This window comes from Camelus bactrianus, chromosome 7 (assembly GCF_048773025.1).
Source record: "Camelus bactrianus isolate YW-2024 breed Bactrian camel chromosome 7, ASM4877302v1, whole genome shotgun sequence".
NCBI lineage: Eukaryota > Metazoa > Chordata > Mammalia > Artiodactyla > Camelidae > Camelus > Camelus bactrianus.
The window spans coordinates 10330134-10357083 of record NC_133545.1 but is presented as its reverse complement, the minus strand read 5'-3'; the positions used below and the strand labels follow the sequence as shown (position 1 = coordinate 10357083).

The 26950-nt window shown below is 47.7% G+C and overlaps 1 protein-coding gene across 2 annotated transcripts in view; it reads left to right on the top strand.

Moving 5' to 3' along the window:
• The first annotated feature begins 1559 nt into the window (after positions 1 to 1559).
• Positions 1560 to 26950, top strand: part of CLCN1 (chloride voltage-gated channel 1) — a 30392-nt gene continuing 5001 nt past the window's right edge. The window contains exons 1-20 of one of the 2 annotated variants that reach the window (XM_074366873.1): positions 1560 to 1827; positions 4502 to 4622; positions 5019 to 5150; positions 5610 to 5738; positions 5995 to 6128; positions 7248 to 7325; positions 8363 to 8441; positions 13401 to 13526; positions 13839 to 13923; positions 14143 to 14244; positions 14545 to 14629; positions 14899 to 15048; positions 19785 to 19854; positions 20047 to 20157; positions 21708 to 21921; positions 22166 to 22299; positions 24264 to 24508; positions 24801 to 24912; positions 25252 to 25331; positions 25569 to 25607. In XM_074366873.1, the coding sequence (XP_074222974.1) occupies positions 1648 to 1827; positions 4502 to 4622; positions 5019 to 5150; positions 5610 to 5738; positions 5995 to 6128; positions 7248 to 7325; positions 8363 to 8441; positions 13401 to 13526; positions 13839 to 13923; positions 14143 to 14244; positions 14545 to 14629; positions 14899 to 15048; positions 19785 to 19854; positions 20047 to 20157; positions 21708 to 21921; positions 22166 to 22299; positions 24264 to 24508; positions 24801 to 24912; positions 25252 to 25331; positions 25569 to 25607 (2406 nt within the window). In that variant the 5' untranslated portion in view covers positions 1560 to 1647. Of the gene's footprint in view, positions 1828 to 4501; positions 4623 to 5018; positions 5436 to 5609; positions 5739 to 5994; positions 6129 to 7247; positions 7326 to 8362; positions 8442 to 13400; positions 13527 to 13838; positions 13924 to 14142; positions 14245 to 14544; positions 14630 to 14898; positions 15049 to 19784; positions 19855 to 20046; positions 20158 to 21707; positions 21922 to 22165; positions 22300 to 24263; positions 24509 to 24800; positions 24913 to 25251; positions 25332 to 25568; positions 25608 to 26950 lie in introns of those variants that run through there. The other variant, XM_074366874.1, reaches the window with a different exon arrangement.

Here is a 26950-nt window from a genome sequence, read left to right as displayed (position 1 = left end):
AACCAGGACCTGACTTTCTCAGGAACAGTAAAGAAATAGTAATTGTTCAACATTTGTTCCTTGGGGTTAGCAAGCCCCTACAGAAACTGGCCACCTTCCGGGGGAGCCATACTTCACAAACAGGTGAAACCTTTTGTGTTTCTGAAGCCCCCAGAGAACATAATTTCACTTTGGGGTTCCGTTTTCTTTACTGAGAAAGTATTTCTTCCATCTCACACCAACCCCTTAGATCTCTTTCCTTATCTTTTGCCTACAGAGAAGGGAGAGATCACGGACCTTCAGTCCCTCAAACCATCACACATTTGTAATCTTGGCTATTGGATTATAGGCCTTCAGGCTTGTAGGATTTATGTCAGAAAAGGTGCTTTTAATGGTATTCGTCTTCTCACCTGCTTTGGACTGTCTTGTTTAGAACAAAATTTAATTGTACCAGGCGTTTGGTGTCCCTACCCTGTGGTCCCTGAACTTGAACTGTCCTGGGACAGAGCACACTTGGGGGTGGGTCCTAAACCACACATTGGCTCCTGTTTATAACTTTTCTTCTATCATGAAGAGTTCAGAGAGGAAGGACTGTCATAGGAAAATTGGTTTAAAAAATGCGATGCCAGATAGAGTAGTTTGGCCTTGGCCAAAAATTATTTATTGGCCTGAAAAGGGAAGAATCTCAGAGTACTTCCCTGTCATCTTTTATGACTGTCAGGCTCATCACGACAAGTGCCCACTCCCTTCCCCCCTTGGCCTCCCTGTGTCCCTGGCCCACTTCCCCTTCTCCCGTTGACTCACCTGCCTTGATAGACCTTGGGGGGTTCTCCACAGTCTAGATGGACACTCGGTCCCTCCCTGTACATCCAGGCCGCTGACGTGGCTGACAGATCAGTCTGGGAAGCAGAATAAAGGCCAGAACCCAAGACTATTACCCTTGCTTCCCAGCAGAGCCCCACACCCAGTGAGTGATAAAGGTGGGGTCAAGGAGATGGCCTCAAAGCATCACTGGCAGCCTCTGGCAGACAGAAAAGGCAGAGCTGGAGGAGAAAACTGCAGATTGGTTGGGTTGGGAGAGCTGGTCTGACGGATGAGGACTGACCCTCAGGAAGATGTGGAGCTGGGAGCAACCCTGCAGGGAGGGATGACTGAGGGGCACCGGCTGCTCTCCCAGGTAAGACGCTCCCCAGGCTTTCCAGACCCTGCAGTCACTGCATCCGGCTCCCCAGCCCTCACCTCCTCACGTACTGAAGAAAAGAGGTGAGATGCTTAGAGGGGAGCACGCAGGTTTGAGAGCAGGCAAACCAGTTTTCCATCCTGGTCGGGATGATATTTATAGAGGGACCAATGGCTTGGGGCTGGAAGCCTTCTAGTGAGTAAGGAGGGGGACAGAGCTGCTGGCCCTGCTCAGGGAATTCCCTGCCGGGCCATGCCCTGTAGGTTCTCGTCCCAACCCCTCCCCCGCACGGCTCTCACACCTGCTTCGACCCCAAGCAGATCAGATGTGGCAGTGGGGGGGGTCATGTGACGGAGAGAAGGCTATAAATAGCTGGGGGTGGGCATGCTGCCCCAGACGCCTTGGGGACAGGCAGGAGGACAGGCTTAAGGAGCTGTTCTGGAGGGAGGGCGGGGGCAGGCAGGCTCGGGCCGGCCGGGGCAGGGAGCATGGAGCCACCTGAGTCCCATCGGCATGGGGGCGAACAGAGCTGGTGGGGTACTGCTCCCCAGTACCAGTACATGCCCTTTGAACACTGCACCAGCTACGGACTGCCCTCCGAGAATGGGGTCCTGCAGCATAGGCTCCGGAGGGATGCGGGCCCCCGTCCCAACGTCCGCCCCACGCAGGTAAAGCCCTAGGGAGGGGGGCGGTGGATTTGAGGGTGCAGTGGTGCCAGCGATGGAGGGAAATGAGGAATTAGCTAAAAAGAGGGAGCAGTGTGATCTTCTTTTGTTTAGAACAGAACATGGTAATGTGTTCAAAATATGAACACTCTTCAAAGGTCTGGGTTTAGTGAAGTGTGCACTTGTAGCTGCGCTGGGCTTTAATACACGCGTTACTAACAGAGCCCCCGAATCCTGCGGGGAAAGAGCAGAGCCACACACGCCCGACAAGCCCGTGCTTACATAACCCACGCGAGGTGCTTGGCAGGGGAGCCCGCACCTCCGCGTGTGTGAGCTGTCGCTTCCACCCACCCTCGCCTGCAGACGCCCCCAGATTCCTCCCTCCCCCACCCTTGGCAGAACACACCCAAATAAACACTCTGTAGAAGGCAGAAGAAAAGAGTCAGGATGAGTGGAGAGAACGGACTGAATTGCATGTCATCAAAGATAGTCCAGTGTCAAATGAGCAGAAGAAATGTAACCAAATGTCCAGGTGGGAAGATTAATCAGTAAGAACGTCTGAAGTGTAGGCACCTGGAGAGGTACTGCGATTGCATGATTCCAGCGGGAGGGGCTTGTGAACCCATTAGAGGTGACCAGGGATAAACATCCCAGGAGCGGGGATTGGTGGATAATGGGCATCTAGGAAAGGACCATGGGATGGGCACCACTGAGGGACAGGTTGGGAGACGGTCACAGAGAAGTACACAGGTTATGATTAGCGAGCAATGTGCGTTCAGAGAGCGACAGGATGGAACCTGTCAGGAGGACCAGGAAGTCAGGATTTAAAATTGTTTGAGCCAACAAGGGTGCAGACTGGTTCCTTTAGTTTAGGGGGAGGGTCTAGATACAGCCGGGAAACTGATGGCTGGCCTGGACTGGTGGTCTCAGCATCGGGGGCCATGAGGGTCCAGGTCTCACTCCTGATCATCCTGAGGTTGGCGGCTGAGGACAGCCTTGGAGAATCAGGTGGGGGCGGGGACACAGAAGTCGGGAAGACTTGAATGGTGAGTCAGAGCTGGCTCCCTGGAGAAGAGGGGCCTTGGAACCCTGTGGGATTGGACAGAGACACCTCTCCTTGTGGCCCTGAACTCACTGTCACCCATGTGTGCAGTCACACATGGGTGGGACGACAATGTGGGTACAAGTGCCATGATGGTGCCGTCTGGTGACAGCAAGAAAACCAGGGACCTAACTAGAGGAAGCTTCCTACTAGAAAAGAATGCTACAGTAATTTGGGAAGTCGGGTTGGGCAGGTGTCCACAGGGCCCTGGACATAAGTTTTTCTCTATTGAAATTTTATTATGGAAATGTCAAACATACACACAAATAGAGGGAGCCATGTAATGAGTCCCCAGGTACCCTGGCCCAATGATCAGTTACCAATATTTTGTCAGCATCGTTTCATCCATCCTCCCATCCCCAGCCTCACCCCTACACACACTGGCGTTTTTGTTAACAAATCCAGACACCACACCCCTTTCAGGCTTGACTTGTCCCTCCCCTCCTAGCTCTGCCGGCTGGTGAGCCCTGGTCCAGCTGGCACAGATTCGGCTGTTTCAGTGTTTCCCATCCCATGTTTGGTAGAGAGCACCCGCTTCTCATCTCCGCCAGCCTGGGACCCAAGGGGGCTGAGGCGACAGTAGAGGGATGTGAGCTGACCCCTGTGGGTAGTGTGTCCTCTTAGGTCCCAGGTAGGGCAGGAGGGAAAACCGGCTTCCCTTGGTCACTAACCTCACCCTAGAAGACGGAAGAGCCGTGAGCAGGGTGTTCGTGCCTAACCAGGACTCAGCCACAAACTCTACCGCTTGTATTGTGAAATCAGATCCCTTCTACCCAGGCTCTCCCAGAACCAGCAATGTGGCCTGGCCTGACCCTGGCCTGAGGACAGAGTTAGTGCAGTGGGGGTGGGGCAGGCTAAAAGCCTTTGGAGACCTTACACAGACACACATGCGTATGCACGCGCATGCGCGCACCCCTCCCCCAAACACACATGGTCTACTCTGGGATGCGAGTGGAGGCTCCCAGATCTGAGGGGCACTGCTCTGCCCTCTTCACATTTTGGTGAACACCTCATTACCCTTCTCCAGGAAGAAGTGGACTGACTTGCCTTTTCAGGGCTGGGTCCTGTGTGTGCATAGGAGGGGAGGTGGGTGAGTTTCTCTGAGCCTGAGCGTAACTGAGGGGCCTCAAGTAAGGCTAGACACACCAAGGCCAGGTGCAACCAAGAGTCGCCTCTAGTCCATCCTCACCCTGCCCACTTCAGTGTGGGGCGTCTGGGGAAATGAGAGAGAGAGGGGCTGAGACACAGGAAGCAGTGACACATAACATCTAAGACCCCAACGCCAGTGTTAGCATCGTTCTGGTAGCATCGGTCCCCTCGATGAAGACTGCTATCAACCAAGATGAGTACAGATGGGCGAGGTTGTGGCCGGAGAGACAAGGGTGAGGAGGGGAGTGTGGGGATGGAAAATGGGGAGTGGAGGGCAGGAAGGACCACAAAGTGACCCTGGATGAGGCCCTCAACTCCCAGGGTTTTTAGTGGCTGCTTGGTCGTTTTTCCTGCGGATCTATGTGCTTCCTTCTATTTCTTTTGACTCTTCAACGAGACAGACCTTTCCCATCTCCCTCTGTCCAGATCTACGGCCTTCACAAAGAGCAGTTCTCAGACAAGGAGGAGGACATGGGGATGCCCAAGAAGACGGGCCCCAGTGCTTCCATGGACAGCAAGGATGAGGATCACTATTCTAAATGTCAAGGTGATGGGGACTGAGGAATAAAGGAATCTGGAATGGAAGGAGGTACAGGGCTTAGGACACTAACTTGGAAGTCCCACTGCATACTTCCTGCCTCCACTGCCCCCACGTGCACACCAAGCCCTCCTCCAAGTGTTAAGGACAGGACATGGCTCCCACCTCCTTCTCCCTCTGCCTTCCTACTGTCCCTCCCATGCAGCCCCAAGAAACCAGAGTTTAGAAAAGAATCAAGTAGCCAATGGGGAGTTGGACTTTGGTGGCCTCCAAAGGGCAGGGAGGTGAGGAGAAACTCGGGGAATGAGACATACAGACAAGACTGAGGGCCCCACACCTCCCCCGTCCTCAGTCACACCGCGAGAAGTGACTGGTTACCTGCCCCTCTCTACTTTCCCTTCCTAGATTGTATCCACCGCCTGGGACACATGGTAAGAAAAAAATTAGGGGAAGACTGGATCTTTCTAGTGCTTCTGGGGCTCCTTATGGCCCTGGTTAGCTGGTGCATGGATTATGTCAGTGCTAAAATCCTTCAGGGTAAGTTGAACCTGGTCCTTTGCCCTCCCCATACTGCGACTGTTCTAGAGTTTCACCTGGGGAAGCTTGGGAGGGAGATGGTACACAGAGGAGATGAGGTGTGACTCTGACCCAGGACAAGACCAGACAGAGACCCAGATCCATTTTTCCTGCCCCTTCCACCTGCTACCAGCCAAGCTGTGGGGGCCCCTCTAATAAGGTGACCAACTTGTCCCAATTTTCCTAAGACTTTCCACTTTGGGCAACTGGAAAACATCTGGAGTCCCAGGAACCCCTCAGTACAAGGTAAACCAGGGTGGCTGGGCACCCCGCAGCCTCTAACGATGCACCCAGAGTGTGCATCTCTGAGGTTAAACAGGAGAGCCAGGCGGGAGCACGTTCCTAGCACGCTGTCCTATGCTGCGGGCGGGGGGGGTGGCAGTGACATGAGTCACTGAGCCCAGACGCCTGTCTCTGCAGCCTACAAGTGGACCTACTACCACGTGCAGCCCAGCCTGCCTCTGCAGTTCCTGGTCTGGGTCACCTTCCCTCTCATCCTCATCCTCTTCAGCGCCCTCTTCTGCCACCTCATCTCTCCCCAGGCTGTTGGTGAGAACTTCTGGGTTCCTACCCCATCAAGCAATCAACATGATCCAGCAGAATCCTATTGGCCTGGAGAACTCCCACTCCCCCTTCTTTCCTCCCCCAGCCTCCTCCCAGCCCCCAGCCCTTTCACTGCTTTGCCACTGCCCCTCCTCCCTGCCACAGCCCCCTTGAACCACCCCCGTGTCCACTGTCTGGCTGTCCATCTCTCTTTAACCTCCAGCTTGAACCTGCATATAACGATTTTTTAAAACCCTTTTAGGCTCTGGAATCCCTGAAATGAAGACAATACTTCGAGGGGTTGTTCTGAAGGAATATCTCACGCTCAAGGCCTTCGTGGCCAAGGTTGTGGCCCTGACTGCGGGGCTGGGCAGCGGCATTCCTGTGGGGAAGGAGGTAAGATAGCAGTGACTGAGGTGTGCGCTCAGGCAGAGGGCAGCCCTGAGTCTGGAGGGAGCGCTGGGGGTAGACGTGGACCATGGACAGGGATGAGCCAGGGTCAAGTGACATTCCAGAGGGGAGGTACATGGGAAGGTCCTTGTCCTGGGGGCAGAATGACAAAAACGTCAGAGCTGGGAGGGCCTTTGAGCAGAATCTCGCACCCTGGGCACCGTTGGCATTTGGGGCTGAGGTATTCTTGGTTCCGGGAGGTCTTCCTGTGCATTGTAGGACGATTAGCAGCCTCTCTGGCCTCTACCCCCTCCATGCGAGTAGCAGCCCACCCTGTGACAACCAGGATCTCTCCAGACATTGCCAAGTGTCCCCTGGGGGCAGAATCTTCCCCCAGTTGAGAACCACTGCCTTAGAGATAATCCAGACAAATTCTGAGGAAACTGAGACCAAAAAGAGGCTGTGCTTTTTTTAGGGTCATGCTTGTGGGAGTTCTTGCCCCATTGCAGCCAGAGTCATCTTTTCAAAATGGAATCAGGAAAGTCTGACCTCTGGTCAGGAACTGTGAATGGCTCTCCATTCCTCTTAAAAGGAAGTCCATGCTTCTTCCCAGGGCCTAGGGGGCCTGCAGTGATGGGGCTCCTCTCTGCCGGCCTTCTGTCCTCCCAGGCTGCCCCTCCTTCCTTGTGCTTGGGTGACAAGGCACTTCTGTTCTGCCACCACGCAAGCTTGCCCCCGTATGGGGGCTCCTGCATCTGCGGTTCCTCCAGCCTGGAACATTCTTCCTCCTGACACCCAAGTAGCTCACGCTCTCATTTCCATCAAGGCCCTACTCACTTGTGCCCTCCCCACCCCACCCCACCCTCTGTCTTGTCTCTCTCTGTCTTCTTCCCCTCTCTCAGCTTCTTCGTAGCCCTTGGCATTTTCTGAAATGATGATCTGCTGGGGTGTCCCCTCCCTTCCTCTCTGGGATGAAGCTCTGGGAAGGCAGAACCTCTTTCCTACCCACATCTGTATTTCCAGCCCCTAGTAGGTGCCTGGAGCGCCCGATGTCAGTCCATGAATGCCACCAAGCCCCCTCCTGGCCCCTTGCCCCTGACCCCCTTTCTGCCTCCTCTCTGCCAGGGCCCTTTTGTCCACATTGCCAGCATCTGTGCTGCTGTCCTCAGCAAGTTCATGTCGGTGTTCTGCGGGGTGTACGAGGTAAGGCTGAGAAGGTAAAATGAGGCGGGGCTGCGCGCTCGGGGTGTGAGGACCGGCTGCCTTGGCTCCGGGCTGGCGGCGGCGACGCTGAGCCGGGCATTGCGCTAACCCCCGCTCCCTCGCCCTCCACACACGCGCCCCACACGCGCCCCACCCGCCTACTCCAGCCACACGAGGCCGCTGTTCAGCCTGTGCCGGTCCCTGGACGCCCCTCCCTTCCCCATCCTTGCCCCTGCCTCGGGGTCTGCACGTGGCCCGCTCCTCTGCCGCCTCGGCTTCCATTCCCCTCCTCGTTTCCCTCCCGTGCCGCCCCTGTCCCTTTGTCGTTCCCGGTCCCCCACCCGCCTGGTCCGCGCGCTTCTCTGTTGCAGACAGTGCCTGGGCGGCTTGATCTCCTGGTGCCGGCCTGCGCGGTGGGCGTGGGGTGCTGCTTTGCAGCGCCCATCGGAGGCAAGTCCCACTTCCTCCCTACCCCGGTGGCCTGAGTGCGCCTTGGAAGGGGGGTGGGGTGGCTGCCACAAGCTTCGGGGCGGAGAGGGGTGCTCGCTAAGGGACTGGTGGGTGGGCCTTCAGGGAGTGAGCTGGATCACAGCCCCTGGTCTCCAGCCACCCAGGCTTTTATTACCAGAGGGCTGGCTGTGTGTTCCTTTGAGGCTGGTGGCTGTTTCTTGCCAACTTTATTGGTGCTGTTTGCAGTCCTTTCCTGTCTCCCTGGCTATTGACACTTTTTGCCCTGATTGCCCACATCTCTAGCCCCTCTCTGGTGACCATTTATTGGCTTACCTTCCTTGCATATATTTGCCTAACATTTATTTCATTTTCTATTTTTGGCCTTGCGCTATGAGGTCACTTCCTGTTTGCCATAGGAACTGAGTTTCTCTTGGCCTGGGATGGTTGAGGGGAGATGGGGCCACTGGGATTCCCTGTGACTTAAGCCTCTCCTTCTGCCTTATTCCCCACCCTTGCCTGTTCTCCTTTCCTCTCTGCCCCCACCCCACCCCTCCCATCTGCCTCTGTGTCTGTCTCTCCCCTAGTAGCAGCCATACTATTACACTGACATGCTGACGGTGGGCTGTGCGGTAGGAGTCGGCTGTTGTTTTGGGACACCACTTGGAGGCAAGTGATTTACCCCCACCTACAGCAGTCCTCTTGGCTGTCTGCTCCCCACACAGTTTTTGTCAGCATCCCCAAGGACGAGTATTATCCGTTAAGACCAGACTATAACAAGAAGAGCTTTTAGTGAGCAGTTACTATGTGCAGCCAATGTTCTAAGGACTTCACATCCATTTCTGCCCAAAGCTGTACGAGATCAATATTAAAGAAGAGAGAGAAGAGAGTGACTTGAGCAAGGTCATCCTGTTAGTAAGTGGTGGAGCCAGGAAGGAAAAGTCTGGCAGCCTCTCTGGTTCCTCTATCTCTACTAAAATCTTTCTGTATTGTTGGATATTTTTGCCTTTCACTCCTTACATCTTCTAATAGGGGACTCCTATGTATGTTCCTCTTTTTTTTTTCTCTTTAGTCATTCATTTTTGTGGTTGTTGTTTTTAACTGAAGTATAATAAACATCTCTATGTGCTTCCTTCTCCAAGGGAAACTTACCTTTGGTTGTATGTTGTTAAGGAACAGGAGTTTAGGTGGATCTTATTTAGATTAATGGTTAGCTTTAAATGAGGGCTACAGATGGGAGTTAAAGGGTCATTATTCCTTGACAGCAACTTGAAACTACATTGAGCTCTTTCTACAAGTGTTAGACGAAGGGTGACCTTTCGGATTATTTTCCTTGCCCTGGATGACTAACCAGTGGGCCTGGTCAGAGAAAGCTGTATCTGTTTATTTACTCAGAGATATCAGTTGTAACCAGATTAAGAGAACAGGGATGATATAGATCATTCATTTGATTCATGGGTGACAAAAAGGACACGCCATGTTGACATTTGGAGAGGCAAAATTGCAGGAAAGGCATGTGCTTCTAAACGCACCAGCTGTTAGAGGACACTTTTGATTACATTATGAAAATGTAATCAGTCTTTCTGTAGAAGAGTCTTCATGAAGCTCAGATGACTTGGCTCAGGAATGATACATGGATAAACATTTAAAGTGAATGAAAATGTCTCTGCTGACTTGTACTGACCCCACACCAGTGCCCGCAGCGGAGGGAGAGCAGGTCAGCGAACGTGTCGGCTAGCGTCCTGTTTGCACTTCCGTCGTCAGCTCTTGTCATTAAAGTCTTTAGTCCCCAGCAGTGAAGGGTAGCGTGTTTGAATTTCTGCACACGTTAAATGTTCACACGTACGTTTATACCCACTTTCGCCTTTATTTGGTCTTTTGCCTTACAAATCCAGAAAGTCTGAAGAACATTTTTAGACAGGCAGAATTTTGTTGTTTTTCTTTTTAATCAGATTCTTTTTAAAGTGATAAGCATATGAATTTTTTGCATAAAACTGGAATTTCTGGGATGAACGAGGAAGGTTTGTCATGATCCTGTGAAGGAAATAGGAAAGGCAAATAGGAAAGTTGCAGACAAAACATGGCTCTTGACATAAGAAAATTATCAAGCATTGAAAATTTAAAATGCCATTTTCAGGATATCTGTATTAAGTGGCAAATATTAAATGGACTTGCAGGTAACATTACTTGATTGGTTTTATTTTATGAACATAGACTAATTCTGAAAGCAAAAATTAGTATTAAAATAATTTATTCGCTATGTAGTCAACTCTTAATTCCTTATACCAGTGAAAGGAATCTATGTCAACATTTGGCTAAAATGACAGACATCTTTTTGCTTCTATATGTGCCCTCTGCCGTGAGCCCTCTGGACACTGTGCTGAGTCCTGTGCTCTCAGGCACCCATGGCTGAAAGAGTAGACAGGCAGGCAAACAGACCCTCACAACCTACTCAGAGAAGCGTCCCAATGGCAGTGCGGGCAAAGTGCAAGGAAGACCGTGAGAGCAGCGTCTTCTGGACAGAAGAAACAGCATTACAAAGATGTAAGGGACTGTCATTACCACAGATGAGTATTGCTAGAAGATTCAGAGGAAGGACTGACAGGACATGAGTCTGAACAGGTATCTGGGGGCTGAATTCTGCAGATCCTCATAGGAAATGCACAAGAATGTAGATTTCATTCTTTAGGCTAGAATTTACCCAAATGTGTTTTACAAAACACAGTTCTTCATGGTGTTAATAGATTTAACATGTAAACAGTGTTCCAAGGCCAGATACGTTGGAAAATACTGTGTTAAACAGACAGTGTTTTTAACTGGAGAAGTTATCAGAACGTTTGATGTGCTGACCTGCACTGTGAATATCCCAAATATGGCTCGCATACAGCATGTCCCACAGAGTCTTTTGCAAGGATCTTCTTACGGGATTCATTATCTCATGGGCTTGACTTAGGGAAATGCTGTGATGGGTGAAGGGGAGCCATGGAAGAATTTCAAACAAGGAAATGATGTGGCCAGCTTTGGCAGATATGTGCGAGATAGAACTGGCCTGTGGATTAACAGGATTTATCCAAGATTAACAAGAGTCTTCTTGTTATGGTTATAGTCCTGTTGCTGGATGGTGGGAGACGGAACGGGGCAGAGGCAGAAGAGACAGAGAACAGCATGATATATGTGGGTGACAGAAAATAAAGTTGATGGCACTTGGTGGCTGATTTATGTGAGGATATGAAAGATAAGAAAGGAGGGGCAATTTATACTAACTTCCAATTTTATAACAAGGAAAATGGGGTGGATAGCAGTGCTGCGAGCAAGATAGGGGAATACAGGAAGTGAAACAGGCCTGGGGGAGTTGATAAATTTCGCTTTGAATATGTTGAGTTTGAAGTTCCTGTGGTGGATCCAAGTGATGTCAAATAGGCTGCTGGGTCAGTGAGTCTGCAGTTCAGGAGATGAGTGGAATACGGGACGTTGTTAACCAGTAGGTTAGCACGGAGGTGGTAGTTGAAGCCATGGGCGTGGATGCAATTGAGCTAGCGGGCCTATGAGCAGCAGGAGTCAGAGAGCAAGGACAAGGCTCTGGGCAGAGACAAAGGCGCCAGAGGAGTAGACAGAGGAACCTGGGGGGTGGGAGGAGAGAGCAAAATGACGGAACCAAAGAGTTCTGAGAGTTTCCAAATGCTGTTTGTGTTTTTAGTGCTTTGTTTCCTCTGAGCAGCACATTTTCTGTTTGGCTCAGGCAGGTACTAAAATTAGCTCTCATTCCAAAGTACACAGTGACAGACTGTTGGGGAGAGTGTCCCAGAACCACACCGTGGGAAAAGAAAATCTAGCCTCGGATTTCAAAAATGGGTAGTAAAATATTCATGCGTTTCATAGTTTAACCAAAGCCAACCTGGGTTTTATTCCTGCTAAAGGGAAAGAGAGGCTTGCTCCACCGGACTCCCCGCTGTGTCAAATCCTCCTTTTAGGCCCAGGAGGCAGCGGCCTTACCTGATGAGACTGGAGGCACAGGGCCGAGGGCCGATTGGCGAAGCTCTGTGTCCCATCTATTCTCTCCGGCTGGCTTTCTTCCTTCCCCTCCCCTCCCCTCCTCTCTGTTCATACGTAGAACAAGCGTTGAGCCCTGTACCAGGCTCTGTGTTAGGTGTTGGGTTCCAAGGAACTTTCAGTCCTGGGGGAACTCAGCGATGTAAATAAATAACTGTATCCGAAAGCGGCAAGCGCTCTGGTAGTGACACTGGGCTAACCATCAGGAATCCTCTGCCCAAAGGCAGCAGCTGTCCACAAGGGAGTAACCGTGAGGCCACCCTCCCCGAAGCATAAATGACTTCCTATAACCAGTGACTGTCACCTATGGAAGAGAGGGTGGGTTCCTGAGGGACTCAAGGGATGTGACTTTGTAATATAGAACAGGGAGGAGAGAGAGATGTGAGATGCCACCAGCAGAGGGAAGGAGGTGGCGGTGTAGGGCCAGCCAGCCCGAGCCCCAGGGAGAACAAGGGGAGAGGGACCTTACCAAGTTCACGGGCTCTCTTGGGGCTGGGCTGCTTCTCCGTTCATCTAACTATGGGCTGCATTTCCTTGGTTTTCCTTCATCATTTTTGATAAAGATGAGGCTTAACCAGGTGATAGGTGATTCTGTCTTCATTTTTGACTTGGCATCTAATCACAGTCCCCTCCCTTATTCTTTTTTTTTAACTTTTTTTTTTACATTTTTTATTGATTTATAATCATTTTATCCCCTCCCTTATTCTTAATATATTTAAGGATTATTTTCTTCGCAACTCTTGAGTCTGTCTTTTATGTCCTTATTAGCGTCCTTGCTCTGTCTCCACCAACTCGTGCTCTTTATATGTCTGCTTCCTCATTTTATGCTCCAGGATCTACTGTCAGAAACAGTACAACTTAGCTTTCCTTCTGCCTCGCCCACCTTTCTTAAACATAACTGTTTTTAACTTCTTTTGCCTGTTGGTTTTCCCCTTGGCTTTGTTTCTTTTCGGCTGGGTTTTTAATATTTTTTTTTTAAGTAAGACAAATCCTCTTTCTTTTCTTGCAATATTCAATATTGTCAGCTCTTACAAAACCCTTTCCTATTCATTTTTCTTGTTTTTCCTTAAGAAGTTGCGATGGGGTGCGAGGTGCCCAGGGGGAGGGAGGAGAGATTGAAGTGGGTGTTAAGGAGAGTCCCTGTGAGTCCTGAGCTCTGCTTGGCCCTCTGGTGAGCTCCAGCTCTGGAAGCTTTCTCTCTCGTAACTTTTCTGCAGGAAGTTTTCAGCAACATTTAAATCCCCGTGGTTATCAGACAACTGTGAATCCCACCCTACCCTGCTTTCTAAGGGATGGAGAGGGCATCACCACCTGACCCTCACGTGCTGTGTGTTAAAACCCCTCATTTCCCATCATCTCTGTACCTTGCTGAACCGCATCCCTGACCTGCAAAAACCTGCTAGCATGAGCAGGTATATGGTTAAGAGTGTGGGACACTCCAAGAGATCATCGCTTCCTGCGACTGCTTCTCATGATTCAAGTTTCAGCAAAAGCTCCTCAGCTCCCGGGGTGGGAGGCTGGGAGAGAGCCTTATACTTCTGTCTGCACCTGACCTTCCCTACTTCCTTGTCCCTGTAGGCGTGCTGTTTAGCATCGAGGTCACCTCTACCTACTTCGCTGTGAGGAACTACTGGCGGGGGTTCTTTGCAGCCACATTCAGTGCCTTTGTTTTCCGAGTGCTTGCCGTGTGGAACAAGGATGCTGGTAACAGGGGAGCCCTAGGGTGGGGACAGTGTGAAACGTGGAGGCTGGTAACTGGGCTTGGAGGGGAGCTCTAAGGGCCGTTGCAGAAAAGGAATGGATGGCATTATTTGGGAAGTGGGAACAAAGCCTAAGGGCATAGGAAGAGGATAGGGGAGCAGCGTTTATGCTGGTAGCATTAGAAAAAGGAATCTAAACAGAAGAGGAGACATTGGCCTTGGAGGAAGCTTTAATCCTGAAACCTGATGACCTTGGTTCCCCTTTGGCGGGTTTCGTGATGCTCCCACCATGATCCTTGGCCTTTCCCTCCTATAGTCACCATCACCGCTCTCTTCAGAACCAATTTCCGAATGGATTTCCCCTTCGACCTGCAGGAACTCCCAGCCTTTGCGGTCATCGGGTCAGTGGGTTTGTCTGCCCTGGGACTGGTGAGCCAGGGGTGGGGTGTGGCTTTGGATTGGAAGGGATCCAAGATGGGAAGTGGGGGCAGGCTTGCACAAAGTGTAAACTGTTGAGGGGAGGTGGGTAGAAGGGGAGGGTGGGTGCCTGATATCTGTTTCCCTGCGGTGGCTAAGTCCGAGGGACGAGGGCTTCGTTTGTGTGTAACTTCCATCCTCAGGATTTGCTGTGGGTTCCTGGGAGCTGTGTTTGTGTATCTGCATCGCCAAGTCATGCTCGGCGTCCGAAAAAACAAGGCACTGAGCCAGTTTCTTGCTAAGCAGTGAGTCACCACCCTTCTTCTGCCCTACCCATTTACTTTCTGGTTTCTCCAAGAGTTCCTCCCTTTTAATCTTTGTGGAAGACGTTAAATGCCTCTAGGTGGCTTGTGATAAAATATGGAAGCCCTGACAGTCTACTCGGGAAGAGTGGCGTGGTTTCCCCTTTAAAGGCTGCTTGTTGGTGGAGAGAAGGTCCGTGTGCAATGACCTGAGACTACAGTGGACAACAGGAAACTTGGGCCTAGACCAGAGTCCAGTGTGATGCTAAACCAGGATGAGGCTTCATTCTGTTTCTTTTTCAGCCGCCTGCTGTATCCTGGAATTGTTACCTTTGTCATCGCCTCCTTCACCTTTCCACCAGGAATGGGTCAATTCATGGCCGGAGAGGTCAGCTCCAAGGGAGCCAGGGGCAGGGGGTCAGGTCACTGAACACATGACTGGGACTAAGCTGGGGCTGGGCCACACAGACAAGAGGAAACAGCACAGATGTCCCTCAGGCTTCTGAACTTGGGTACTTGTGCCTGAGGATAGAGTCTCTCCCTGAGAAAAAAGCAAAAGGATCCTATGAAAAATGAGTTGGGGAATCGGTTCTCTTACAAAAATGGAAGTACTGAACACCCCTGAGAACTGCCCCCTTTTGCTTCCTCCTCTCACAGTTGATGCCTCGTGAAGCCATCAGTTCCCTGTTTGACAACAATACGTGGGTAAAACACGTAGGGGACCCGGAAAGCCTGGGCCGGTCTGCTGTGTGGATCCACCCCAAAGTCAATGTTGTCGTCATCATCCTCCTCTTCTTTATCATGAAGGTACCTACACTCCTGACTCCCGAGCTTCTGTTTCCAATCTAGGAACCAGGGTTTGCACAGGGGAGGGGAGGGGAGGCTAAAACTTCATTTGGTCTTTGTCCAACCTGAAAAGAAATAGCTTGGAAACCGGAGCATAAGTAAGTTGCTCATCTGTAGAAGTGAACCATTTCTGGGTTCATTGTTCCATTCATGTCAACTTAGGGATGGTGCCATAATTATTATAACCCTTCTAAAGGTTCCACTTGCTAAATTGTTGATACGTCACGGCAGCCAAGTAAATAAGGGCAAGATAGAGTTTAGCAATACACATAACTGTAAAAACCTCAAATAAATTAACCAAACCCCTCCGCCTATTAGATAATTAGGAGCTTCATTCCCCATGTGTCTGATTATCAATTTTTTAGATGATTTACATATCCATTTTTCCCCCAGTCTAGTGGGTAATCTCTTTTCTAGAATTACAAAAGGGATAAAATATTTAAATCAATTTTATGAGTGACTATAAATAATTTTTATAAATGTTATTATTCTCTATCTAGGTAGTGAGGCTGGGAAGATTTTGCTATTCTTAAACCAGTTTCTTCTAACTTCAACTAGGAAACAAAAGCTTATCTCACGTGCATGCGTTCTATCCCTTACCTGCCTGTCAGGTGTTTGCAAACTTCTCCATTACTGCCTTTTGCAAATATATTTTTATTTCCATCCTTGGTTGTGACATCTGTTTCAGATGCTGATTGCTTCCCCTGTTCCCCTTTTCGGATGATTACCTTATTATTAAAGTATGTCTTGCCTGAATAATCCAGCATTTTCCTCTGCGTATTAGGGCTCTCATTTGAAAGTCTGTCCACATTGAACTTTCATGTTTTTTAATACCTTGCCATTAACTTATTCTTGACACTTATTGTGAGTCTGTGTTTCCCCAGGATATAAGTCACTAAGTTATACTCATATTCTAAGAGCTGTAGTGGGTCATTTATTCATTTATTCAAAAAATATTATTATGTACCTAGTATGTGCCAAATATATAATACTTGATTGTTGAGCTTTGGCAAATTTTATGCTTATGGTTGATTATTTAAAATTTTCCTTCTTTGTGTTTTGCTGTTCATTTAGTGTGCTTGTCAATGATCTTATGATTAGAGCTACCAGGTGCTTGACACACCAGGTTCCAACTCTGTCACGTACATTCTCAGGATTTGCTGTGGGTCTCTGGAAGCTATATTTATGTTTGCTCTTTCCCATCCCATTCCAGGTGGGTTAATTGAGTCTATAGCTCAAAAATTTGGAACATCTACTTTATTAATTAGATCATTTTGATTTCTCCCTTCAAAAGATTTGATATTTCTGTCATAAAGAAGTTCTCAGTGTCTTGTTAGGAATTTGATTTTTGGAATTTCATGATAGTAATCTTCTCTAATTTATAAACCCCAACGTCCTGCAATTCATTGGTTTTTATTTTTTAATTTAAAAAATTTTTTATTGAAGTATAGTTGGTTCACAACATTATGTTAATTTCTGGTGTGCAACATGGTGATTTAGTTACACATACGTACATATTCCTTTTCATATTCTTTTTCATTATAGGCATTTTTTAAAAATTCTATAATTGAGTTTTGAGTACACAGACCCATCTGGTAACCACATCCAAGTTTTTTGATGGCACCTCAGAATTTATTGTTCAATGATAATAATTGTGTTTCTGATACTTGTCTAGACTGAGCTATATGGGGGGAGAGTATAGCTCAGTGGTAGAGCACATGCTTAGCATGCATGAGGTCTTGGGTTCAAGTCCCACTACCTCCATCAAAAATAACTAAGCAAATAAATATGATTATCTCCCCCAAAATTAAAAACAAATGGAATCATAGACTAAGCTATATGGTAACTTTGGGATGATATATACTTTTGAAATGTTAGGCATTTGAAAATTTTTGGAGAAACAGAATTCGGTATATATTTTCAACATTTCCTTCACACCTCACCTCACTTCCCCAGATTCCCGAGTATATATCTGGATTCCACTTCACGGATTCAAGTTTATTCTGAGAAACCAAGGATTATAGAGAAGGACTCAGCTATATGGCACTATTATTAATTTCTCACTGAATTATATCCTTGATCATGTTTACGTCATAAGTGAATCAAGAAAAGAAACTCACATCTTTGGGGCTGTATTTCAAGCCCAACTGTTTGCAGTAGGCCTATAATATTCTATAATATTTTAAATATAAAACCATTCATTGCTCTAAATCCATGATATTACCTAGTTATCACTGCTTCCAGCATTTTCACTGTCCTATCATTAGACATATAAGCGTACCCTTATTATTTCCAAAGCGTGGGCAAGCCAAGCTAAAATTTTGAAAGTGACCAGAACTGTTTTTCCAGTCTGATATGAAATTTAGCCTGCGTGGTCTTCTGGCACTATCCGTGCTCACAGATCAGGGTCTCAGTCCAGCTCTTTGGTAGCATTGATGAAGGGAGCTTCCATCTTCTTCAATCTTAAGACATGGAAAGTGCCATCTTGTTGTAAGTCTGGCGCTTTTACAAGAAGCATGAATATAATTACAGCTTCTCAGTTTCCCTTTTACTAAGTCTACCGTTTCTACCTAGTATCACGAGTTCTCCACCCAGCCTGAGGCTCTGTAGAATTCTTCTTGCCTGATCTTCCTGTGGTTCCTTCTTGTGAAGGGTCTAAACAGAGGAAAATCTGTGAGAACGGGTCTCTAGTTTCCCAGTTCTCTAGAACTGGGTGTTTAAAATCTTGGGGGCTATTTGTGTTCCAGATCACCTACTTATACTGCTTCTGGATCTTCCCTTTCATGTGCTAGTAGCTTAAAACGTTTGCAAATCTCAAGTGGCGTTTTCTGTGCTTTAGGAGCTGGTGACTTCAATGTCCTCTGATCCTGATTCTGCTCTTACACATATCTTGGAGGATAATCTAAAGTTCATCCTCTAAAGCAGATCGATCAGCCACGTATTATCTGTATTACTGGAGCTCTCAGATTAAACTGAGCCTACAAAATCCCCTGTGGCTTTCATGTACTTATTCCAAAGAGACAGGAGAGAAGAGTTCAAGGGGTCTCAAAATGTTATATGTCAGAATCTCTTAAGAAGCTTAAACTACAAGTGCCTGGAACTCCATGTCCGGTCTGATGGGGCAGCCCCCCGTGCTGTCTGGTCATCCAAGTTTAAACAAGTTCTCCCGCAAGCATGACTGTTGGAGATTTTAAGCAAACATTAGCTCTGAGAAGCTTTTTTGCCTTGCATGAATACTGTTTGACCAATCTCTCTCCCTTTCATTCTTTCTTTCTCTCTTTCTTTCTCTCTCCTTCCCTCCCTCCCTCTCCTTCCTCACTTCCTTCCTTCCTTTCTTCCTTCTTTCCTTCCTTCTACATACTACCTGAGCATTTACTGAGCATTGTGCCGATGCTCAGACAAGGCAGAGACAAGCTACACACTCGAGGAATTCTCCATCCTTATCCTCTTCATTTGTACGTGTGACTTTGCAGTTCTTAACTGTTTTCAACAGTCATAGTCTGACATGATGACATATGTATCTTCCTCATCTCAGACTGTCTGGGATGAAGCTTCTCAGAGCCTTTATCGTTGCCTCTTGAGGTCAGCCCTGGCTCCAGGGAATCTTTGTAAGTTTCATAAAATTAAGACATTTATTTCTCATTTGTTTACATTAAAGTTGGTGCAGTTTTTAAATTGTAAACATTTTGATCCTGGCAATTTGTTTTGACCTTTAGCTGCCATCATCTTTCACCAAATCAGTTTGAGATCTTTTTCTAAGATTGGCTTACTTATTTTGGAAGTGATATGTAAACCTGTTGCTTAATTTATGTATCATGTTTCATATTTTAATTTCTTTGACAGTAATTTCGAAAGTTCAACCACTACTCCTTTTCCCACTATTTCTCAGTTCTTGTGTGTTCTTTGCCGTAGAATGTACATACTGCTTTTTCTGAAATCATCTCAATTTTTGTAGGACCACTACCTGGCAACATTGGCCTTGGAGAGCTTTTTTTTCTATTATACTGGCCGATTTTGTCAGCTTTCTCAGTGTACTCTTCCAGTAGGGTCAGGACAGATCTGTTTTCTGATCCTTTGTCTAAGGTGATTTGATGTTAAAGGAAATGGCTCGGGCAGGACAGTCTTCACTCCAGGTTCCCTCTTGAGGTTTGCCATATATATGGCCTCGTAAATGACCATCTTGAAGCTAAGTCAGTCACCTAGTAAGTCACGATGACTTTAAGGTGTCTGCCACTTAGAACTAGGGGGTCTTTTTTCAGAAACATAATCTGGCCAGGAAAAGATATCCTCCAGGTTCAAGAGTTTCAGGCTGGTCTGCTGAGAGGACCTTTTTGGGCTAAGAGGATACAGTGGGCTAGGGCCTGTTGGGTCAGTGACAAAGGAGTCCTCTAGGGCTCCAGTCCTTGTTTTGACTGCCTAAAGGGAAATATTATTACTGCAAGCAGGAACAATTGGGATTAACCATCTGGAGGAACCTTCTTACGGTGCTGTCTTTGGTGATCTCTTAGCCTGAGCGTCCCATGTTTTTCTGGAGGAAGGGAGGGAGACAGACAAGACGGCTACCAGAAGGATAAGCTATCCCAGGATTTCTATAACTCTTGAAGAAGGAAGGAGGAGGATAGTGGGAAGGGGGTTGAGTGTGTATGTGTGTTCTGGGCAGAGTTGAGAGGGTGTCTTGACGTCTCTTTTCACCCCAGTTCTGGATGTCCATCGTGTCCACCACTATGCCCATACCCTGCGGAGGCTTCATGCCTGTGTTTGTGCTCGGTAAGTTCTGATGGGAAGTCTGGGATCTTACTGATGGCTGCAATCTAGTGCCCTGGGAAAGTAAGGAAAGACCGGGAATGCTGGGGGCTTGTATTCGGTTTTAGTGCCTGAGGAGGGATTGGCTCTGAAAAAAACAGAGGATAAGGACTTTGGATCTCTCAACACCTTCCTTCTTCCTTTGTCTCTCCCCAGGAGCTGCGTTTGGAAGGCTGGTGGGAGAGATCATGGCCATACTATTCCCTGATGGTATCTTATTTGACGGCATCATCTACAAGATCCTGCCTGGGGGCTACGCAGTAATTGGTGAGACACACTCCACCCTCCTGTAACCCCACGTACCCACACTCAAACTCTCCCATGACATCTTCATCCCAGGCTACACAATATGTTTTAATGTAATGCTATTTAATTCAACTTTTATTCAAATAATCAAGCCTTGGCTCTGACTCTCATTAGCTCTTATTTAACATCTTAGAGCCTTAGTTTCTTCACGTAGAAAAGGGATTATGGGGATTAACTAAGATGATAAGGATGAGGGCGCCTACTATTGCCTCTGGATGTTTGGTAAAGGCTTTTTTTTTTTTTTTTCTCCCAAAGAATCATGGAAGCAACAGTGCAGGTGACTGGCTTGAACACTCCTAATCTGCAGGGACTTAAGAGCACATGACTCAGAGCTAGGAAACATGGGCCCTGGACCCACCCTTGCCTCTTGTCACCTGGGTGACCATGGGGCAAGTTAGCTGCCTTTCTGCACCTTAGTTTCTTTATTCTAAAATGACTTCTGAGATAGCTTACAGCCTTAATATTCTGAGAGTCTGAGATCTTTTCCATGAAATCTATAGTCCTAGCCAACCAAAACCATGTCTAAGAGGGACCAGTATATTCCCCAGAATCATTATGCCTGCTGCCTCCCTCCTGTCTTCACTGAAATCTCATAGAATCTAAAGCCGTGCCTCCCTTTAATATAGAAGAGCATATCAGCTTTATAGGCAGCCTTACTTGCCCACCATAGTTCTTTGCCAAAGCCTCTTACTCCCCATCCTCATGCCTGTCAGGTACCCCCGCAAGCTTGCTGGTGGACATTTCCCAGTATGCGTATCTCCTGTGTCAGTTCATGTTCTGGAGTATATTGTGTGCACCATCCAGTAGACTCATACCCCCGATATTTTCCTTTTGTGACTTTTTCTTGTCCATTTTCATGTATGGCTTCCCCAGCATCTTTTCTCATAGACTATCCCCGCCCCAATATTTAAATAAGAAATACAGTTAATGCACTAGGGCCTGTTTGGGTTGGTGGGAAAACATAACCAAAAACAAGTAAGGCAGAGTCTATCTTCAAAGAGCTTATGGAATCATGTTTTAGATCTGCAAGGGCCTTAGAACTGATTTAATGACCCCTTTAGAGATGAGAGCGTGGGGTTCCAGAAGAATCAAGTTCTACTCGTACAGTTGAGAAACAGTAGAATCAGGGTTCCATTGCTCATAAATTGTTGGCATCAAAACCTGAGGTCCAAAGCAAAATGCTGTAAATGGGTTTTTAAATGCTCAGTTAAGAGTGATCCAAACTTTTAAAAGCAAGGAGTAGATAGCGCATCACTATCTTTATTTTACAGATGAAAAACTGGGCACTCATACATTTTTGTAAATTGCCAAAGGTCGCAGAGTGAGATCAAAATGATGATTTTCTAACAGTTCAGCATTCTGGCCCCCACTCTTGACAACTGGTTATCTCAGTGACTGTTGGCACTGACCAGGGTCATGTCTCCCGATTCTAGCTCCTTCCCGTTACATCCCCACTTAGCCTCCATGCCAAGAACAGCCCCCCTAACCCACAGTCCTGTGTCTCATTTTAGGAGCAGCAGCGCTGACTGGCGCAGTGTCCCACACAGTCTCCACAGCCGTGATTTGCTTCGAATTAACGGGTCAGATTGCTCACATCCTACCCATGATGGTGGCTGTTATCTTGGCCAACATGGTGGCTCAGAGCCTGCAGCCCTCCCTTTATGACAGCATCATCCAGGTCAAGAAGCTACCCTACTTGCCTGACCTTGGTTGGAACCAGCTCAGGTCAGGGGCACCAGCTGGAATTAGTTCAGATTTGATGGGGTTGGGGTGGGAGGTTCCAAGACTGAGAGTGAGGTTAGGGTCAACATCTGGAAGCACTACTTTTAAAATTATTTTTATATTCCCATGTACTTAATAAATGTTATACGTGATCAAATGCATGGCAAACATCACAGGAGGAATGGAAGGGACAGCAAAGGGACAGGCATATGGTGGGGCTAACCCCCCGTGCTTTCTCCTTCCATAGCAAATTTACAATCTTTGTTGAGGACATCATGGTACGTGATGTGAAGTTTGTTTCAGCTTCCTGCACGTATGGGGAGTTGCAAACCCTGCTCCAGACCACCACGGTCAAGACTTTACCACTGGTCGATTCAAAAGGTCAGTGGGAAGGAAGGAAGCAGTTAATGACCTGAGCTAAGGCTCCACAGAAGTGGAGGAGGCACTATGGTATGGCCCTGTCTGTAGGGGCCACCCAGTCTGCTACAGGGAGCACCCAGCTTGTGCTCCTTAGGGAACATGTCATCTTCAAGGAAGGAAAAGCATGGCCACAACACAAGCACAAGAAGACAAAGATCCAATTAAAGAAATACAGTTGAGTCTCATTATTCCTTGTAGTTATGTTCTATAAAGTCACCATTAACACTGAATTAGGGATACTATACTGAACCATTGCTCCTAGGGGAAATACAGGGTTAGGTTCCTGCAAACTTCTGGTCACCACATTTTTTTCAAGTAATCAAAGCATACACTTGTCTTATGTGTGTGTTTCTCCTTTAAGACATCTTATTTACTATCTGTTGTTAATTCAGTAACATTGAATTCACCACGACCAACAGCACGATGGCTCATGGCTGAACAAAATTTATCTGACACAAGTATTTTCTCCTTAAGTCACATCGCAGCCTTCTTGCTAGGGGGCAATTTTAAACAGCAAAATCACCAACACAAAACACAAAAATGCAAAAAGCTTGGCATTCAATGAGACCAGGAAAGGAACACTTGCTTATAATATGAAAGCTGGGAAAAAAAAAAAAGGCACAGCATTACTTTGTTCAGACTCAGCTGGAAATCTGTTTGGAGGGGGGTGGCTCAGATTTTTTTTCTACTTTGCATATGCTGTGAATGAGGGGGTGAGCGTCGCGAGGACTTATTTTGGGATACAAATATATCTTAGGCAGTAGGTGAATTTGTAAATAGGGAATCTGCAAATGAGGCTCAGCTGTCAGTCTTACAGCCTCTTACGTGGTCCTCTTTGCTGCTTAACTAAGTGATAGCTGTTCGTTACAATTTGAGGAACAGATGAAATTGTTCCATATGAAGGAGGGGACAGTTTTAAAGAGCAGTGGTTTCACCTCTTTCACGATCCTTTCTCCCCACCTTTGGCACTTGGTCCTGCTTTGTATTATTTCTTACTGTGGTCTGTATAACTGTGTGTTATCTCCCTCACTAGGCTGGTTGTTCTTGAGGGCAGACACTATAATGCCTGTCTCCCTCAGACCGCCTCCTTATCAGTAGTTAGTAGATATCAGATAAACACTTGTGTAATGTTTGAATGAATGTAATAGAGACAATCATGTAGGACCATTTGGAGCCATTTAAATGGTTAGTTCTGATTTCAGATCATCAGTGTATCTGAATCGCCCGGGTTAGATTAGTTTTAATATTTTTCCAAATAATTTCCCAAACCCCAAACACCTTTTCAGTGGTCTCTAAAGCAGTGGCTTCTCATTGGAACAGAGGTGCAGCCCAGGAGGTGAGGGCTTTTATAACAATGACTAAGACCTAACAGTAAGGTTTGTCTCAGTAACACTGCCACAGTCTTGTGGCCTTAAAACTTAATGAAAATGGTAATTATAGTAGCAGAATGCTGATAAAGATATAAAAGACCTTCCCAGGAAATGTGGGCATTTTATTGACATCTAGTAGGAGCCAGAATCTTTAAGTGATGAAGTATCAGTTATCCTTGTAGACGTCTTTCTAAGTATATTCACATCTCTGTCTATGAATGGATTTTGATATTTCTTTTTTTGGAGACAGTGTTGATTTGCCTATTTTAATAACAATTTCGCCTATTTGCAAACAGTCTGTGTGAAGGCTGCATCAAAATAAATACAAATTAGCACCAATTAGTGTACTGTCAATTGGGTCTACAAGTTCTAAACGGGTGACATAAAAGGGATCGAGTGAGGTCAATCCTGAAAGACTTTTGAAATGAATTTTTAGGAAGAGAGAGTAGGATCTGAAGACGGGGGTGCTGGGCTTCTGTCCCTGAGTTCATCTTGCTGAGCAGGGTGAGAGGGGGAGCTGAGCTGGCCCTCAGGCTGATCTCAGATCTCCCCCAGAGTCAATGATCCTGCTGGGCTCTGTGGAGCGGTCAGAACTGCAGTCCCTCCTGCAGCGTCACCTGTGTCCTGAGCGGAGGCTGCGGGCAGCCCAGGACATGGCGAGGAAGTTGTCTGAGCTGCCTTTCGACGGGAAGGTGCGGCTGGCTGGGCAGGGGCGCCGTGGCATCGGGCCCCAGGGTCGACCTGAGTCCTTCGCCTTTGTGGATGAGGATGAAGATGAGGACCTCTATGGGAAGCCGGAGGTGACCAGGCTGGGAAGGGCTAGGGGAACAGGACAGATCAAGACAAAGGGGAAGTAGAAAAGGGGAGGGTTAGATGCTGATCACTGACAAAGTCAAAGAGACTAGTGCCCCTGGTTCCAGGGACTGAAGGAGATAAGGTTGCAGATGATGGTAGCAGAATTCAGAGGGATAGGGGACTTCTGACAGGGGAAGAATAGCATTAGATAGATTTCCCAGGACACCAGCTGGTAAAGGCAGGAAAGTACTAGGCAGCTTCTTCTCTGGGACTGAGAATTTTTACTATTCTTTACAGCTGCCTCCTCTTCTTTCTCCTCACCCCTTTCCTACTGCCCCACTGCCTTCTGAAGAGCCTAATGGGCCCCTGCCCAGCCACAAACAGCAGCTGGAAGCACCGGAGCCTGCAGGTGAAGATTCTCCCATCATGCCCCTCACCCTTGCCTCATGCCTTGTGGGTTATCTCTGGGCACTCCTCAACCTACAGGTTACTACTGTGAGGGGGGGTGAGGCCAGGGGATGGTGGCGGTGGGGGGATTCTTTTCATTGAGTCTCCATGTTACTGTCCCAAGGCATGGGGGCAAGGGCTGGACGAGGAGGGTCGAAGAAAGAGTGTCTATGGGGGTGAGGTGTGTGGGAGAAGGACCTTTTGCAGCAAAATGTCAGGGACTCCTTGGGGCCCCTGACCGTTTCCTCCCAGGATGGATATTGCTTTGTTTCCATTTCCGTCCACTCACCACTCCTCTCAGGTCAGAGACCCTCCATCTTTCGGTCCCTGCTGAGCTGCTTGCTGGGCAGAGCTCGCCCCACAAAGAAGAAAGTGACCCAGGTGAGAGGAGCTGTGTCCACGTCGGGGGATGAGGGAAAGGGGACTTGTCTTTGACGAGTGAGAAACCTGTGATCCGTAAGTCGGGAGGGAAGAGGTCCCAGCAAGGAGGGGACCCTTCCTCGTATGGAAGGGACGAGGGGTTGGAAAGAGACATCCGTGTCCTGGTCACGGAGAGATGGCTAAGTTTCCAATAGGAAGGAAAGGGGAAGGAACTTGGACCTGTGCTTTTTTCTCTAGGACTCAACGGACTTAGTGGATAACATGTCACCTGAAGAGGTAAGTAAGGGGAACAGCAGTGTGGGGCGGACTGCCTTGTCAAATGAAGACGTTGCTCATTGTTTTGACCTTCATTGTGTTGTTGTAAGAGTAAGATGCAAGTCCAGGCAGGAGAGTCTTGTTTTGTTTTTTTTTTTTCAGGAGAGCATTTTGAGAGGTTGTAAATGACTATGAAGAGGGTTCTGGGCACACTGCTCGGAGGTTGGGGCACATGCTGGTGGTGTTCTCAGGGGGACCAATGTCATTTCAGAGGAGGGAGATTTTGAGCTTCCATGTGTAGATGGCCCCATGGTGCTAGAATGAGCCTTAGACCTTTTAGACCTTAGGGATATTCTGGACCTGGCAGAGACTATGAGGGAAGGACGAGATTTACCTGCTGTAGCATTCACTGGGCGGCCAGCACTTGCTGAAACTGATGTGGAAGAACAGCATGGAAACTAAAATGGGGAAATCAGTGCTTGGTAAGGTTTCAACGCTGGATTGATCAGGGCCCGGAGATAGTGGACAACTGGAAAATTTCAAGAAGCGAGACTGGGAAGGACCACAAACTGAGAGCAAATATTGACAGTGGTGCCTTGTGGGGACAAATGCCTACTTTCTAAAGGAAGTAGTTATGGAGTCCATGAGAGAGAAAATCCAGCGTTGAGTGGGTTTGGTTGTGAGCAGTGAACAGAATGTGGCCCAGCGATTGGAAGCAGGCGGCTGAGCTGTGCTGACTAAAACTGCTCTTGGGTGTGGAGAGACACCAACAAAATCCATTGACTATGCCTCAATTTGAAGAAAAAGAAAGAAAAGAAAAAAAATCCATTAGCAACCATTCCGTTTAGTGAAAAAAGAATACGCGCTTGCTGCAGAGGCTGAAAGGTAGAACTTTAAAAGTATGTAGCTGATGAAATACCACAATGCGTATTATCTTTAAATAAACATCTATTTGGATATCCAGCATAAATACGTGCTAAAAATTTAAAGTACTCAGGGCTGGAGGAAGGGGTGGTGCGTGACAAGAGGGAAAGGATGTTTTCCCCTTCTCCCCATAACACCCCTCAAAACACACACATTTCCGATAAATGACCTGAAAAATCAAATGGATGATCACAGAGGGGAAAAAAATCCAACTCTTCCTTCTGCCTACAAACAGGAATCAGATGGGTCGTGGCTACAATTAAAGAGCACCTCACTAGACACTGAAACCAACAATACTTTTTTGGATACATCAAAGAGAAAAAGCCGACTCATTGATCAGTGAGGTTATTTAATGACCGCTAGAAATAAAGGGCAATCGGGGATAAAAAGAAGAGAGCTCACATGTTTTTAGCTGATGTCTTTCTCAAGGAAGACGTTAG